At 40.9% G+C, this 17,502-nt stretch overlaps 2 protein-coding genes and 1 long non-coding RNA gene across 3 annotated transcripts; 2 read left to right on the plus strand and 1 right to left on the minus strand.

Annotated features, from left to right (window-relative positions):
- Nucleotides 1–39: 39 nt before the first annotated feature.
- Nucleotides 40–553, plus strand: LOC119495998. Its single transcript, XR_005208608.1, has 2 exons — nucleotides 40–103; nucleotides 346–553. It is a non-coding gene; the product is annotated as an uncharacterized LOC119495998 (long non-coding RNA).
- A 4,783-nt stretch (nucleotides 554–5,336) lies between these two features.
- Nucleotides 5,337–12,026, plus strand: mtg1 (mitochondrial ribosome-associated GTPase 1). Its single transcript, XM_037783247.1, has 12 exons — nucleotides 5,337–5,448; nucleotides 5,566–5,684; nucleotides 5,806–5,870; nucleotides 7,473–7,577; nucleotides 7,675–7,761; nucleotides 7,887–7,943; nucleotides 8,960–9,050; nucleotides 9,145–9,206; nucleotides 9,302–9,398; nucleotides 9,489–9,570; nucleotides 9,665–9,777; nucleotides 11,718–12,026. The coding sequence occupies exons 2-12, from the start codon at nucleotides 5,582–5,584 to the stop codon at nucleotides 11,813–11,815; spliced, it is 960 nt and encodes a 319-aa protein (XP_037639175.1). The 5' UTR covers nucleotides 5,337–5,448; nucleotides 5,566–5,581; the 3' UTR covers nucleotides 11,816–12,026.
- Nucleotides 12,027–13,791: 1,765 nt separating this feature from the next.
- Nucleotides 13,792–17,232, minus strand: sprn (shadow of prion protein). The gene is made up of 2 exons (XM_037782868.1): nucleotides 17,094–17,232; nucleotides 13,792–14,716 (listed from the first exon to the last, which is right to left on the minus strand). Exon 2 carries the CDS (start codon nucleotides 14,714–14,716, stop codon nucleotides 14,249–14,251), a length of 468 nt encoding a protein of 155 aa, XP_037638796.1. The 5' UTR covers nucleotides 17,094–17,232; the 3' UTR covers nucleotides 13,792–14,248.
- Nucleotides 17,233–17,502: the final 270 nt, after the last annotated feature.

A 17,502-nucleotide genomic window follows, 5' to 3' on the forward strand; every position in this document is an offset into this window, starting at 1 on the left:
TATGTTGTAAAGATGCTCTACTTGCTCCCCACTCCTGTCCTGTCAAACAACACAGTATATTGATGACTTTTTTACATTTGCTCCTGATTTTATCTAAATGAATGTTCCATGTGAGCTTTTCATCAAACCAAATCCCCAGAAATCTACAGCTTTGACTTGCTCCAGAGGTTGATCATACAGTTTTAGGGAAATGGGTGCGATTTTACGCCGTTTTAAGAAACAAATAACTTGTGTTTTTGCTACTGATAACTTGAATCCCCATTTATTTGCCCATTTCTCCACCTCAGCTATTGCAGCTTGCATTTTCTTATTAACAAATGATACATTGCAGCCTCTTATCCAAAGAGCTCCGTCATACGCGTACATAGACTTTCCTATATTTTGCTCAACCTGAGAAAATATATCACTGATCATTATATTGAATAATAACGGACTACATACACTACCTTGTGGAGTTCCATTATCCACTGTATATACATTTGAATATTCTGCATCTACTCTTACCTGTATTTTCCTGTCAAATAAAAAGTCCTTCACCCAATTATATGCTCTACCACCAATTCCCAATGAATTCAATTTAATGAGTAACCCTTCTTTTCAGAGCATATCATATGCTTTTTCCACATCAAAGAAGACAGCTAATACTACTTCTTTGTTGGTCTGTGCTTTCCTGATGTCTGACTCTAAGCATAAGACAGAGTCCATAGTATTGCGACCCCTACAGAACCCACTTTGATGTGGAGATAAAAGAGCTTTACTTTCCAGGAAATAGATTAATCTCTCTGTAACCATTCGTTCCATAATTTTACATAAATGAGAGGTTAGAGCAATAGGTCTGTAACTATATGGATCTGAGGGGTCTTTCCCTGGTTTTAGAATAGGCACTATTACGGCTTGTTTCCACACTGAAGGAAGTTGTCCAGTTTTCCAAACTCTGTTACCCAGTCTTAACACAGTGACCAGAGTGTTATCTGCCATGTTCTCTAACATTTTATAGCATACGCCATCTTTACCAGGTGTGGTCTGACGTGCACTAGTTATTGCTCTTCTCAATTCAAACATACTAAAAGGCAGGTCTATTGGATCTTCTGATGTCTCGTTTTTCTCTAATATTTTTGATTTCTCCAATAAAACTCTATTTCTACAGCGCCTGGCCTCATCTGTTAGGTTGTCTGAGCTGTGAACTTTCCTGAATGTTTGCGCCAGAAGTTCAGCCTTTTCTAGGTTGCTGACAGCCATTTTATCCCCATTATTCATCACTGGTAATTTATAACTCCTTCTGATCCCACCCATTCTCCTGATCATGCCCCAGACATCTGAAAGCTGTACTTCTCTCCCTATACTGCTACAATATTGCCTCCAAAATGTGCGTTTTTGGGTTCTTATTGTTTTCCTTACTATTGCCTGTGCCCTTTTATACTGGATCAAAGCATCCTGTGAATGAAGTTTTTTGAGTTCCCTAAATGCTTTATTTCTGTTTTTTATGGCTTTGCTACAGTCGCTATTCCACCAAGATAAATTCTTAATACGTTTAGTTCCTGTACTCTTTGGGATTGTTTCCAGACTGAATTATTTCATGAACTAGTTCACCATTAAATATGTTTACATCCATTTGATAATCTTCTTTAATTCCCTCACATCTCGTTGCACTTATCTTTTGGTAAGCATCCCAGTTAGCATTTTCCAACTTCCATCTAGGAATTTTCTTTCCCTTATCTTATACCGTGTTCCCTCCCCATTATTAATACACACCAAACAGTGATCATCTATAAATTCTTCTACAACTACACCATTTGCATCTGTGCTATTGCTCCCCCACAATGAATTATGTGAATTAAAATCCCCACACCATATTACATTGTTTTGCAATGATCCCCCTACATCCTCCAATATACCTTGACTTAATTTCCCGCATGGATTATAAAAGTTAATTATATCTATATCACCTCTGTCAGTCCACACCTTAACCACAATTGATTCATGCTCAGTGTTTACATGCATTATCTTGTAACTCATTTCATTCTGTATGAATGATGCAACTCCTCCACCATTACCAGATTCCCTATCTCTTCTAACTACAGAATATCCCTTTACAACAAAATCCCACTGTGGTTTCAACCATGTCTCTTGTATACATATTACATTAGGTTTATTTTGTAAATTATCAATGTACTTCTTAAACTCCTGTCCATTTGCTATTAAGCTTCTCACATTCCATTGTAGCAGAACTAGCACCATTAAGAGGATCCAGCCAATGTTTGAGAGTATTGTGTATCTTCATTTAAAATATCTCTGTTTCCCATTGTAACCCATTTACTTCAAGGTACTTCTCAGCTGATCTGACAATTATTTTAATCCTTTCATTGCGACTTTTTGACTGTGCCGAACAGTTGATTATTTCTGCCATAAAGAGCACAAAGTCACTTTTTCTGACTAGCAGTTTCCTCCTTCAACTTATCGCATCCTGCACATTTTCCAACATCTTCATTCACAGTGTTATTTTGCTTTGTCACCTTTATGCCTCCTGAAACCTTCTTTGCTGCCTCTGCATAGCTGATTCCCTGATACACCTTGACTCGCTGCACCTCTGCCGCTCTTTTGCTGACCTCACATCCACCGTACGCTGAACTATGTTCTCCGCCGCAATTGCAGCATTTCAGCTTTGCTCCCTGGGCACATTTGCCATACTCATGTTCTCCACCACATCTTCCACACCTTTGGTTTCCTTTACACACAGCCGCCACATGTCCAAATCTTTGACACTTAAAACATCTGAGTGGTGGGGGAATATACAGCCTGACATCATAACACATATATCCAATGAAGATTTTTTCGGGACGTTTTTCCTCCTCAAAAGTGATCAGGACTGAGAGACTGTCACTTTTAATCCCATTTCTGTTTGATTTCATGCGTTTGACTTCACTTACTTTTGCATTAGTTATGTTTGCTTTAACATCGTCATCTGGTACATTTACTGGGATCCCTGAGATGACTCCCTTGACTAGTTTTTTGTCACCAGCTAGGGAACATTGTCCTTCCCTGCAATTTATTTTGTTCATCCTGATTGCTCTCCCTTGTTGTCCTCCATCCTTGCACATAATCAACAGTGATCCATTTCTCAATACTTTAGCACTCTTTATCTCTCCGATTTCCTTACATATTGATCTGGTAAGTTGTATTGGATTCCACTCTCCAAAAGAAGCCCCTTCTTGCGCAAGTTTAATGATTACCTTATAATCATCTCTCCTCCTCTCTGTTACAGCTTCTCTGTCAACAGAATCACTATCATCCGATTTATTATTTGGATTCTTTTTACGTTTCTTTTTCCGAGCAATATCCCATTCTCCATAACTCCCGCCACCTAATTCCATCTCGCCTAACTCGCTTCCTGATCCGTCACTTCCCTCTGCCATCTCCTGTCCAGTCACAGCCCAGTGTTGCCAACCGCCTGCCTCCAATCTCCCGCCTCCGTTCACGTTCTCGTAACCCTGCAAGAACTACTACTACTAACCCGGGTTACTGTCCTTCCTCCAGCACAACAAGGAGGAGAGAAGAGGAGAGGTCCTGCGTCATCACCGCGTCACGTCATCGGGGTACAGCGGCACATTGACAGTAAAATCTGGTCTCCTCTGTGAGCCAATAGCAACACACGACCGCAGCTCCAGGTACACTGCGCATGTGTCTTATCCTACACTTCCAGACCGGTCTTTACCTCTTTCAATAAGCCTTGGAGCGATCGGTTACGACAAAAAAACTTTTCCGGTTTCAAGAGTTTCATAATAAACTCGTTTTGTGACGTCATCGACAGCAAGATGGCCATTTTTAGAGGATTGCGTTTATTCTGGAAATGTATACATACCCGTAAATTCTGGCAAGGTATTTGTAGGTTTATCTTGGAAAATATTATCTGTGACTATGAACTTCGTATTTTCTAATCAATTTCATTATCATTGTCTCTACATTTTACATTCATAAATGTAATTTTGCTAGAGTTAAACCTCACTTTAATGTTTTCAAGAAAGAAATGGAACTATATATTAAGACAATAACTTCAGCAAAAAAACAAAAAGGCTAGTAAAACGGTGAGATTGTGCTCCCATTTAAATGTTTTTGCCGAAGTTACTATCATTTATTAATTTATTTATTTATCTATTTATGTTAACCCCTGGCATGTTTTATGTTATTTTGTTTTATTTAATTTTATATTTGTTTGACTTTATTTCTCGCTTCATTTCCTTTATATTTATTATTTTACCTATGTAAAATTGGTTTAATTGTTTATTGTGTTGTTCACAGATTTAAATAAAGTCTTTAAAAAGAGAAATAGAGATTTGCCATCATTTCTTAGAAATAAGTCTCAAATTAAGCAGGCAGAGCAGGTGAGTGACCCATTTTCTCATGCGTCAGGTCTCAAGCTTATCAAAATATGAAATCTTATATTTACACAACTCAGATGAATCGATATAAGTTTCAGTAAAACAAAGTACCTTGGTATTCATGTGTCTAAAAATGAGCAGGATAGACATCTCAATTTCCCCTCTAGACTTAAAAAAATAAAAAAATAAAAAAATAAAATAATAATAATAATAATAATAATAAAATAAAGGCCTTTATTTTTCTGTGTGTGTGTGTCACGTGTTGGAGAGCAGAACAGGCAGGGAGGGCCCAAACGCAGACCCAAACACAGACAACGATGGTAATTTGATTTACCTGTCACTTGGATCTTGAATTATTTTGTCTATAATTTTATTTATCCTGTTTCAACGGTTTTAATTGCATGTTTCTTGTGTAAATTGTTTTAAGGTGTATTATGATTGATCTTAAAGGGACTATTTTTAACTTTCAGAATTGCTTGTTAACAGCGACACCTGTGGCCGTTAAGTCAACGAAAGTCAGCGTCGGGTTCGCGCGTGCTCGCTCTACATAGACATGAACGAGCATCGCTCAAAACAGTGAGGCGACACACGTCAGCTAAAAGCACAATATCACTCTATATTTCAGCTGCTTGGCAGTAATGTTAGCTGACCAGATGAAGGTCTCTCCATGAATCAATGCTGATCCTAGGAGCGGTCTGAACAGTGTAACCAAAAGCGAGCGCACATATGCGAGCGCGCATGGGATCCCGACCCGGTAGATTTATACGTGTAAAAAGTTACAAACAGTCCCTTTTATGTGAAGCGCCTTGAGATTTTGCTGTATTTCAAAATGTGCTATATAAATCAAATTCAAAATGATTTATTTATTAATTGATTTATTAATTTATTTAGCAGGTTCTGTCCTCCATAGATTCCTGAAAGGTCCAGGTTTGAGATGTATTAAAGTAGTTCGTATTTCATCCCACGGAGGGCAGTTCACGCGCCCAGCAGTGTAGAAACTGCTTTCTGCACACAACAGAAGAAGAAGAAGTCCGGAACTAAGTTATTTGACGTCAGAATCAGAATCGAGTCGGTATGTAAACAGTGTAGCACATCGTCTAAATGTGCACTGGGTCCACTGCTGGGAGATGCTGTTTGTAGCTCAACATCCATGTTTGTAGCTAGTTGGTTAACATAAGTCTGTCGTCAGGCGGAGTGATATTTAGATGAAGCTGTACCACGCGCTCCGTCATGTCGGAGGGTTCAGGAGCGGGTTCGACTTCGGTGGACGGGAGGTAGCTCACTGGTTCCCCGGACACATGGCGAAAGGTGACAGCTCTGCTATCACACATGTACAATATAACCGTGTGTCCCTTGTGTAAAGCCAGCAGCACTGTAGGTCATCTAGAAGTTATCAGCTGTAATAATAGTTTGACCTGACCGTTTGCAGGACTGAAGCAGATGAGAGCCAGCCTGAAGAGTGTGGACTGCATCGTAGAGATCCATGATGCCAGAATATCCTTTCTGCTTTACTGCATTAACCTCAGAATGGAGCAGTGCAAAGGGACATCTTATTTTTAATCACATGTGTAAATGAAATCACTTTAACCCTCTGAGACTCACAACAGACCCGTTTTTGTCTTTTTTAGGGGGGTCCAGGGGGTCCTTAGGGGGAGATAGCAGGTCAACAGTAGATGTCACATAGAAGTGGTGTACATCATCTGAAAGCTGAGAACCTGAAGATTAATTTGAGATGCAGCTCAGCACTGAGTGTCATATTGATCTAGTCATAAATCAGAAATAAACATGAATTAATGAATTAATTCGAAAATTAATCAAAATAAATTGTGAAAGTGTATAAGGGCTTAGAAAATGATTATAGAAGTATTATGATGGCCATTCCCATGCTCTATTATTTCTCATAAGTTGTTGCAGCAATTTTTGGGGTGATACCATTTGTTACACAGATTTGGTGCTAAATTTAACTTTTCAAATTGATAAAAGTGATCAATAATCCCTCCAAAATACCACATAAAGACACCAAGACCTTGAGGAACACCATAGAAAAAGCCATGCTGTGATTTGGTATCAAAACTTTTGACGTTTTGAAATTTCTGCAAGAATTGCATGTTTCAGCGATTGGATGGCGAGCAACTTCTGTTCTGTAAACTGCTCAGAAACCCCCTTATTGTCAATCTAGCTAGGAAAGCCATCCATCCTCTGAATGCTCTAGGTCTCTAGTCTGATCCATCCATCCTCTGAATGCTCTAGGTCTCTAGTTTGATCCATCCATCCTCTGAATGCTCTAGGTCTCTAGTTTGTGGCTGTAAAGTTTCATGAGGCTGTGATTATCCTAGAGGTCACTACAGGTCATTTTATACAGTGAGGTCAAGTTTAAAAAAATGGTCTCACTACAATGAAATGTCTCCTATGGGGACTAACATCATCACACATGAATACAGTTGGGCTCATTGAATCCACAAGAGTCTCAGCTTTACAGTGATACCCAATTTATGCGATTCCAAGACTGTTTAGGGACCCCAGTATGCAGAAATATTCAAATACACCATTTTTAAAATATGTGAACATAACACATTTATACTGCAGTCAAAAAACTGCATGTAATTATCATAAAGTGGGCATGTCTGTAAAGGGGAGACTTGTGGGTACCCATAGAACCCATTTACATTCACATATTTTAAGGTCAGAGGTCAAGGGAACCCTTTGAAAATGGCCATGCCAGTTTTTCCTCGCCAAAATTTAGCCTAACTTCACTGTAGCTCTGAAACTGAAGCTGCTACAGCCTCTGAAAGACAGGAAAGTCAGTCAGGATCGCCCGCGGGTCTCACAGGGTTAAAGCACAATTCTAAAAGTGGGCTTTTTAAAACTGTTCTAGGTGCCATAATCTTCACATTAACATTATCCTAAAAGCTCAGCAGAGAAACATTCACCTTTGTGATTAAATCCTGACCTTGGTACAACTATACAGAAAGCACTTGTAGATTAGAAGGAGGGACTCAGAGATCATTGAATTAAAGCTAAAAAACTGAGTATTTGACCTCATTTTACTGCATAGGTAAAATGAAAACTGTTACATTTTTCTTTAACATTAAGGACATCCCCTTCTCTGGAAGAAACCCTGTGTTTCAGGAGACTCTAGATGTCCGACCCCACCTGCTAATTCTCAACAAGATGGACCTCGCTGATCTGTCCAACAAGCAGGTCACAAGTCATGCTGCTATTTTCTCCGAGTCCCATCAGTCTCATCAGTATTTTAAAATTACAAACACTTAACGATGTCTTTACGTTTGCCCCGCAGAGAATCCTGAAGAAGCTAGAAAGAAACGGTGTGAGGAATGTTCTCTTCACAGACAGCTTAAAACAGAGAGACGACAACATCAAAAAGGTAAAGGCCATCTTCACCAGATACTAAACAGTTGACTGTTTGGAGAAGTGTGTCCTCAGCTGATATGAAATCAAAATTATGAGCAAAAATGTGCCAATTATTCCTGTCTTTTTTTTTTGTTGTAGTTGGTGCCAATGGTGGTGGAAATTATTGAGAGCAAACCACGCTTTAACAGAGATGAGGTATGCTTACTCCACGCAGTTTAATAATATACTTTAGTTCATTTCAACGTTGAGAGAAGTAAGCTAAATGATAGCGCAGTAGGCATTTTACAGCTGTAGAAACTGTGTCCTCACAACCTCAAACATCATTTATTGTTACTTATATATGACGTATAAAACATTAATATACATAACAAGTAGGGATGCTCATTTTGAAAAAACATCTGCTGCGTGTAGTGTCGCGGACATGCAGCCACTTTCCCAGTAAAAGTCTCCACCGCACATTTAGTTTAGTTTAGCAGGTTGTCAGCTGTGTGTCTGCCCGGCGGAACTTTAGTGAGTGTCAAACAAACAGTGTGTGTATTTGTGCTACGTTAGCAGCTCTAGCATTGCCGGAGGCTTCGTGCTCGCCACCGCACACACATAGTCTGAGTAACTTTAGTGAGTTTCCAACAGACCGTGTGTGTGTGTTGGTGGTGAGTGTGAGGTTGTTGGTGTTGTTCTAGCTGTGATCGTAGGTGTAGCAGTGTGTGGACAGTTTATTTGTTGGTGAATAAATGCTACTAAACTACAACTCCCCCACTCCGCTCAAGAGAGCCAGAGACCGGAGCCGACTTCCTGTATCCTGCAACTCCGGCTCCGCCTCTTAAGGCGGGCTGTTAAGGTGGACCAGCTTTTCTCCTTAAAGAGAGGAGCTGCTCCTCTGAGCCGCTCAGCTTTTGAGTTCATTATTAACATTTGTTTTAACCGATAGCGTTAATCAGTTAAAATGCTTAATGCCGGTTAATGGTTAAATGGTTAATTATGGACATCCCTAATAACAAGTCATACCCTCACAGATCCATGAACTTTTCTTATCAATATGCTATTTTATTGTCACTCTAAAGCTTCTTTTCTGTTGCCTCAGTGGAGCTGAATACACATAGAACCATTTATTTCCACTTTTATGTTTACTATATTTTTCTCACTATTATGGTTTTTAAGGTATTGGAGGCCGATACATCGGCCACGCTCTAACCTTCATGTCGATTTTTCAGAATACAAATTATTGCCTGATGGTGATCGGAGTGCCCAACGTGGGGAAGTCATCTCTTATTAACTCATTAAGAAGAACAAACTTAAAAAAAGGTTTGTACAATAAAGTAGTTGTTGGGACATTGAGTCAGTATGATCACCTCCTCAGTAATAAATATTTGATTATAATTATACGTCAATTTTCCAGGTCGTGCATCTCGAGTAGGCGGGGAGCCGGGTATAACTAGAGCGGTCCTCACGAAAATTCAGGTGGGTGTAGAGGACATGTTTGTCTCTGTGTATGAGCGTGTGTGTTCATTGTGTGTGCGCATCTGTGCAGTATTTGTAACTGTCTTTGTCCTCAGGTTTGTGAGCGACCCATAATGCACCTGTTGGACACACCAGGAGTCTTGCCTCCTAAGATTGAGAGCGTTGAAACAGGCATGAAGCTGGCTTTATGTGGTGAGCAGAACGGCATTTGAACAGTGTACTGTATTCAGTGGAACTGTTACTCAACAAATATTTAGATCTTTTTTTCCCTTCCTTCTCCAGGAACTATTCTGGACCATTTAGTGGGTGAAGACATTATCGCTGACTACTTACTCTATTCTCTGAACAGGCTAGGGAAGTTCAGGTATGATTGGCTGAACTTCCATATGATCAGTGTGTTCCTTTTGCTTCACATTACTGTGATTGTTTACTGTATGTGTGTTTGTGTTTATGTGCAGTTATGTGGAGAAATACGACCTCCAAGAGCCGAGCGATGACATCCAGCATGTCCTCAAACGCATCGCTGTAAAACTTGGAAAGACGCAACGGGTCAAAGCCTTTACGGGAGTGGGTAAGAAAGTGCTAATCGTACAGATACTCCTGCTACGTACAGTATTATTGATGAGCTATCTCTCAGTTTAATTTAGTTAAAGGACCAGTATCTTATATATAGGGCTGTCAATCGATTAAAGGGGCTGTTTGTAAGAATCAGAAATGTCTTGTTAACAGCAACACCTGTGGCCGTTAAGTCAACGAAAGTCAACGTTGGGCTCACGCTTGCTCACTCTACATAGACATGAACGAGCATCGCTCAAAACAGTGAGGCGACACACGTCAGCTAAAACCAGAATATCACTCTATATTTCAGCTGCTTGGCAGTAATGTTGTGCACGCATGCACATGTAGAGGTGGAGCGAGAGAGCGAGAACAAGCGCGGTGTGTGAGTGAAGGCAGGCAGAGGAGCAGAGACTCCGGTCCTGGAGACCAAAGCTACGGTCTCCCCCGCGTCCTCCGACCGCGGCCAACACTGTTTAACAGACGGGCTTCACAAGATACAACCAAGAGGTTTTGGTGCTTCCGTGTAGTTTGCATTGGAGTCTGAGTCTGAACAGCGTAGCCACACGCGAGCGCACATGGGACACCGACCTGCAATGATTTATACGTGTAAGTTACAAACAGTCCCTTTAAGGAAACATGCTGAATTGAAATACTGGCTTCTCCGACAACAATGCTACAGCCAGTATGTTCTCCTTTGAAATTTTCCATTCCAGTCCAGAACATCTGTTTTTGTTTTGGCCGGTGTGATCCCGTCCTCTGCCCATTTCAACACCCATTACCACATATGAAACAAATTGGCACGCAAACACAGCCTTCTGCAGCCATGGAAGCAAACTGACGAACTAGATCAACAGAGATAACGTAACGTTAGATTCTGCCCGACCTGAAAAGCCTCAGCACATCTCTCTGTGGTCGGTGTGCAGCTGGTTATCAAGACAGCGAGTATTTGAGACGCACAGCCAATGAAGTGATTCTGACTACTGCTGCTGGCCAGAGGCTAACGTCGTTATGCAAACACACACTAAATGCAATCAGTCACACCTGAGGAGGGGACGGCGACGGCTCCAATGTTTTGAATTTGGACTGCTGTTACCCATTTCAAAACGCTAGTTTTCAGTACCACATATTGCTCCTTTAAAGGAATAGTACGACATTTTGGGAAATACGCTTATTTGCTTTCTTGCGTCAACAGTTTGAAGGTGTGATCGCCATCATATCAACGTCTTAAGGCCCTGACACACCAAGACGACGGTCGGCCGTCGGTGAGTGTCCGTCGGCCTAGTTTCTTCGGTGTGTGCCGCACTGTCGGCTCTAATCTGCCCATGTCTGCGTTTTTTCGGTCGATTCAGCATGTTGAATCGGCGGCGGCTCTAGTCGGTGAGAGAAATCACTCTGATTGGCTGCTCAGTTTAAACGAATCAGTGCGAGAGAAGAGAAAAGGACGAGAAGAAAGCAAGCCAACGAGTCAAGTCAAGAGGAAAAACACAGAAGGTTCTTCTCATGTTTCATCTTCATCTCATCTGATCGTTCCAACACACGAATATTTTCACAACAAAACATGAACATCTGGAAAGAAGCTAAGCGGGGAGTGAGAGTGGTGTGAAAGTGGTCGGCCAAGGCCTCTTTATTTGACGTATCGTAATAACAGCATGTATATCCGTGGTACTCGGTCCTCCGGTTTCCCCTTTTTGAATGATGAATACAGACTACCGCTACCTGCTGGTGTGGAGAGTTATATCCTCTCACACAGGCGCAGAACGTACGAGCTAACTGGCCGTCAGCTGTCGTCTTTGCGGTGTGTTTGAGTGCAACTTTTTGGCCGAGACAAAGGCGACGTGAGGTGACTCCACTGGTGGCCTTCGTCGCCGCTAGTTCTTTGATGTCGGGTTGGTGTGTCTGGGCCTTTTAAAAGGGAGTCCCATAATGAAAATATTTGTTCCTCATCTCCCTCAGGGAACGTCACCATCACCGTCCCAAACTACTCAGCAGCAGCTTACGATTTCATAAGAACCTTCAGGAAAGGAGAGCTGGGACAAGTGATGCTGGACTGACCTGAGACATTTTAACGAAGACAACCAGAGACTGTTTCTGGGTTTTACCAGTTTGTCCTCAAACTGGAAGAAATTCTATTTAACCACAAGTGTCATCGAGGGAAAGTCCATCTCTGACCTCATGCCTCTGACATTTTGGGGACATGATGCAGTCTGTTTTGTTTCTGTACCAAATCACTGTGTCATTTGCAAATAAAAGAATTTAACTTGATTCAGGTACGACATTTTTTCTCAGCTTTGCTTTTAGAATACATGAGGCAGATATCTGACGTGGTGTAAATAGGATATTTATTAGCATAAAGACAGTGATAACAAAGTATTCATTATGTACATCATACATGTTGTAGCATTTAATAGAGTGCACTTATTGATAGGGAACAGTCAGTTGCTCCTGAGTGTCTAACTGCGGGTAAAAAGCTCTTCTGGGATGACGGACAGGCCATCAGAGACGTGAATAACAGTGAGAGCAGCAGTTTGTTTTCTAGTGTCCCTCCCAGCCAGGATGTGTTTTTAATACACAGGTCTGAGAAATTAATTAGCTAAATTTCAGGTGTTATAAAAGGGGATGAATTGCACAGAACTTCGAGATGATTGTGGAATTGCAGTTTAACTTTCCCAGCGCACAATACTCTCATTTGCCTCGTCTTATTGTAGAGAATCTTCTTTACGGCCACACTAGTGAGTACGGTGGAACAGGACAGAGGGTGTCGTATACAGTACTGATTGTAAAGCCTCCTGAGGCAAATTTGTGATATGGGGCTGTACAAATAAAATTGACTTGACTCAGCTACCTCAATAATTAGATCTTTACTGTAAATCCAGTCTTGAAATTAGGTTTTGCAGAATGAATGGAGTAAAAAAAACGTCACATTGGTTGAGGTTACAAATTTCAATTTCCTCTAAAAAACCAAAAGCCTGATAGATGTTTTATTTTTTTTTAATTCCATGTGGCAGTTTTAATTTTAGGGGGCAGAATAATGCTGGAGCCAACTTGGCGATTTGACTCTTTATGGAATGACTTCAGTGTTGCATAAACTCCAGCAAGTCCAGGCTTTATATTCAGACTCAAGTCTGCTAATACGTATACGGATGTCACGAGAACCGATACTTCGGTACCAAGTCGATGCCAAAATTCTAAAAAAGTGAAGGTACCGTACGATGCCTGTAACGGTCATTGGTAGTGATGTGACGGTGAGGAAAATTTTCCCACCGGTTAATAAACTTGCGACTATACCGGTGTTACCGATTACTCCAGACATTTTACAAGAAAAGATGACAGTCAACATGTGCAGAGCGCTGACTCTGATCTTTACCGTCGGGTGGCGGTGTGTCTGGCCTCTCCAGTAGAGCTTTTGCTGCGGGGCTCCGCTGCGGGGGTCTACCTGGTGCCGCCGCTCCGTGCACACCGGCTGTGACGGCTCCATCCACCTCGTGGCGATTACCTCATTAACGTTCTGGTTCCCTTATAGCGTTGAGATTAAACGTGAAATATTGCCAAATAGGTGCGTTTGCTTTTCACTTCAACAATAAATCCTCTGCCATTTCTTGGTCTGTCAACTCTCTCGTCCCGTGTGTGACTCCTGCTACTCTGAGCTGACGGACCAGATGCATTCATGGTCAGTATGTAGCGTCCGTCGTCTGACTATCGATTGATAACATGCCGCTGATTCGCCGAAATGGATCAATTATTTTTATTTATTACTTAAAGGCTACATGCCTTTGTTTTTTGTGATGTCCAAATGTTTTTAATAAAAGAGCGCCTGTTGGATTACAGGGGATTTATCGTTGTTGTTGTTGGTGGGTTCTTTTGTACCGTGGTATCGAATTGGGTATCGAGAATCGTGGAAATTCACTGGTATTGGTATCGATTACCAGATTTCTGGTACCGTGACATCCCTAAATACGTACACATGATTTACCTCAGTTGTACTGAGCAGTGATGCTGGCCATTCACTTTGCACTTTTTGTGCATATTATGAAAATAAAGATTTTTACGATACATTTGAGTTTGGCTGTACTATTAAAATTGGCAGCCTGTGGTTTTATTTTTTTTTTATTTTCTGTTAAATCATTTTCACAATTAGATCAAGGAATCAAGCTTTAAGGAAGTAAACTAATTAGTCTGGAGTTTGGCCCCAGTTTCTGTCTAACACAGATTTGATAAAGGCCTACTCGTTTAGAGGTGAAATGTCGCATTGAATACTGTGTTGGTTAATGTACATTTGTCCATTGGTATAGATGATTATATGTGTAAAAACATACAGTACAGTGATTTTTTTTTTGTAATTGTGTCCTTCCACCACTGTGTTGCGCCTCTAACTAGTCTTCCTGGTGCATAGTTCCAGCCAGTCCAGCACATTGTAGTCAGATCCAGGTCAGAAGCTCAATCCTACAGTGGATCAGGAATTTATCCTAAAAGAATAAGCTGGACATCTACAGTATACTGTCCATTAAGAGTCCATATTTTGGGCAAAGTGTTGCAATAATGATAGAAATCAGTTGAGAGAGAGAAGAATCGTTTTGAGTTGAGCCTGACATTAGTGCATCAAAGTAATTGGTCCTGTTGTAGTAATCCGGGTCTTCGTCTGAGATGTCGGCGTTGCTGCGGCGGTAGGCCGAGGCGTACCATTTATCCGCCGTTAAAGCCACCGCTGCCCCAGCTGCTGCTGCGGCCGCCACCCTCACCGGGGACGACCGCCCCACCGCCCTGGCGCGAGAGCGGGTCCCACCGTAGGCGCCTCCTCCCCGGTAACTCCCCGCCGTGGAACGGCCGGAGTGGGAGCCTCGAGAGGAGCCCCGAGACCCTCCACGACCACCCTTGGACAGCACCGGCTCGCACAGGAAAGCAGAGAGCAGGAGGCAGGTCCAGCATGCTGCAACCACTTGGGTCATTCCTGACATCTGTGCAGAGAGATTACATAAGAAGCACATTTTAGACCGACCGGTGGTGGCTACGATGCACCTTTAACCCTCATCCTACCAACCTATTTAAAGGTCCCATATCGTGCTCATTTTCAGGTTCATACTTGTATTGTGTGTTTCTAATAGAACATGTTTACATGCTGTAATGTTAAAAAAAAAACTTTATTTTCCTCATACTGTCCGCTTGAATATACCTGTATTCACCCTCTGTCTGAAATACTCCGTTTTAGCGCATTTCAACGGAATTGCAACAGAATTGCGTTGCTAGGAAACAGCTTGGGTCCATGTTTACCTCCTGTCGGCTGATGTCATTTACATCCACTGCAACAGGAAATAAACTGGGACACATTTAGAAGTTTACGTTTAAAACTGTGTAATGGTCTAAATATTGTATATTTGTGACATCACAAATGGACAGAAATCCTAACGGCTTGTTTCAAATGTGCAATTACTGAATACGAGTTGTGTGTATTTCTCTGTATATTGAGCGTTTCGATACTTTCACAGTATTTATATAACACTAAAACCTGCTTTATAATATAAAAGATATTAAAATCTCACTTTTTAAAGTATGGGACCTTTAAAATAATACAAGGACTACCAACTTAAGACCCTGGGGGCCCAAGTTCGGGTCCCAGGGGAACCTACGGTAAGAAATAACCATCATAGCAAAATGTCAACTTATTTCTTCTCAAAACATTATTAGTCATGTAGTTTGTCATCAAACAAAGATTTTTCTTTTAGGAAATTTACAGTGAGAGCACCGAGCATGTGAGGAAATCTGTGTGTCTCCTTCAAAATGAATGACAGAGTGTCCCTACCCCCCTGATAGGGTGTCATACTTTAAAGGTCCCATATTGTAAAAAGTAAGAATTTCATGTCTTTTATATTATAAAGCAGGTTTAAGTGCTTTAAAAATACTGTGAAAGTATCGAAGCGCTCAATATACAGAGAACTACACAGCCAGTATTCAGAAATGATTCGTTTGAAACAAGCCGTTAGAATTTTTGTCCATTTGTGATGTCACAAATGTAAAATATTTAGACCATTACACAGTTTTAAACATAAACATTCTAAATGTGTCCCAGTTTATTCCTGATTGCAGTGGATGTAAATGACATCAGCTGACAGGAAGTAAACATGGACCCAAACTGTTGCCAGGCAACGCAATTCTGTTGCAATTCTGTTGCAATTCTGTTGCAATTCTGTTGCAATTCTGTTGCAATTCTGTTGAAATCCACTAAAACGGAGTATTTAAGACAGAGGGTAAATACAGGTATATTCAAGCAAACAGTAGGAGGAAAATAAAGGTTTTTTTTAACATTAGAGCATGTAAACATGTTCTAGTAGAAACACAAAATACAAGTATGAACCTGAAAATGAGCACGATATGGGACCTTTAAATTAGGAACCATGACCAAACATGTTATCTGTCTATTCTATTTTAGTTATTTAAACTGAATGGGTGCTTTTTAAAAAGCACTAATCAAAACAGAAAACAATTATATGAAGTCATTAGGAACAAATTGATTGACAAAGTCCTGAAAAATTTCAATGATAGCCCCTGCGAGATATGACAATAACACCACTGGGGACCCCAGTCGGTAGGATGAGGGTTAAGGTGTGAAATGGAGACATTACTCATCTGTCCTGAGGATTTAGCTGTAAAACATAAACACTTGCCTTTTGATTTTGGGTGGTAGAACAGCTGCAGCCAAGGCTTTGTATATTCACTGATTCATTCTGTATATAAATCGCAATATCGCCCTAACGTGATGTGACATAATATGCTCTCAACAGCACTGAAGAACTCAGATTGCTGATCTACAAATGTGACATCTTGTACAGTACTTAGTGTCCACTGTTGTAGTTGAATATGGTCTTTGTGAAGACACATTACTGTGTTGCAGATTGCCCCTCTCCATCAAAGTAAAATAGGTCAGTTTAAAAATAAATATGCTCACCAGAGAACATTGCTTTTGGCTTTCAGCCTCCATATACACAACATAACATTTCTTCTATGGAGGATTATGAAAAAAGGCAAAAGATGGCATACATGTTATTGTTCCTATAATAGGCCATCATTTGATATCATGATTGAGATCTAACATGGGGCAGAAATGGAGGCTACAAAATATGTTCATTATTATAGGCAACGCACGATGATATCAATAAACGTTTTGCAAATGCATGAATGCATGATGTTCCTTCCACTGTGTTCTCATGAACTCTCCTGTCGCTGCTGTAGCCTGGAGGAATCACACCAGCCATTAAAAACACATGCATCTCATTCAGATACACGCACATCCATGTTACCCTGTACACCTGTAGGATACATCCTGGTGGTGCTGCTTACCTTATCTCCGTCTGTTTTGATCCTTCTGTTTCTGGCACTGAGAGAAAGATGAAAGATGAGAGAGGATCGTCACGGACGATGCAGGCTCGTTCACGCTGACTGCGAGAACGCGCAGCGCACTCACACAGGCCCATCTGAAGAGCATCACATATGAGATACTGTCACATGAGGCTACTCAAAAGATTCTTATCATCTTGTTCTGGATTAAAAGTATTTGATATTAGTTTTTTTTAATGTATTTATTTCTCCATCTCCTTCGTGTAATCAGGTCAACTTGATGATGTAATGTTGCTGAGGGTGTTATGTTTGGTTTCTCTCGGAAATGTAAAAGGGAGGCCTGCTGTTAATGAACATAATCAATAACTTGATATCATTCTATATAATCCCTTCATAAAAGAATATTCTCACA

The sequence above is a fragment of the Sebastes umbrosus genome, chromosome 10 (genome assembly GCF_015220745.1).
Source record: "Sebastes umbrosus isolate fSebUmb1 chromosome 10, fSebUmb1.pri, whole genome shotgun sequence".
NCBI classification, from domain to species: Eukaryota; Metazoa; Chordata; class Actinopteri; order Perciformes; family Sebastidae; genus Sebastes; species Sebastes umbrosus.

Excerpts from the sequence above, each read along its gene's own strand:
- mtg1 (XM_037783247.1), top strand. The coding sequence starts at position 5,582 with ATGAAGCTGTACCACGCGCTCCGTCATGTCGGAGGGTTCAGGAGCGGG. Across the intron at positions 5,871-7,472 it reads TAGAGATCCATGATGCCAGA|ATCCCCTTCTCTGGAAGAAA; the intron begins ATATCCTTTCTG and ends AACATTAAGGAC. Across the intron at positions 9,207-9,301 it reads CGGTCCTCACGAAAATTCAG|GTTTGTGAGCGACCCATAAT; the intron begins GTGGGTGTAGAG and ends CTTTGTCCTCAG.
- sprn (XM_037782868.1), bottom strand. The coding sequence starts at position 14,716 with ATGTCAGGAATGACCCAAGTGGTTGCAGCATGCTGGACCTGCCTCCTG.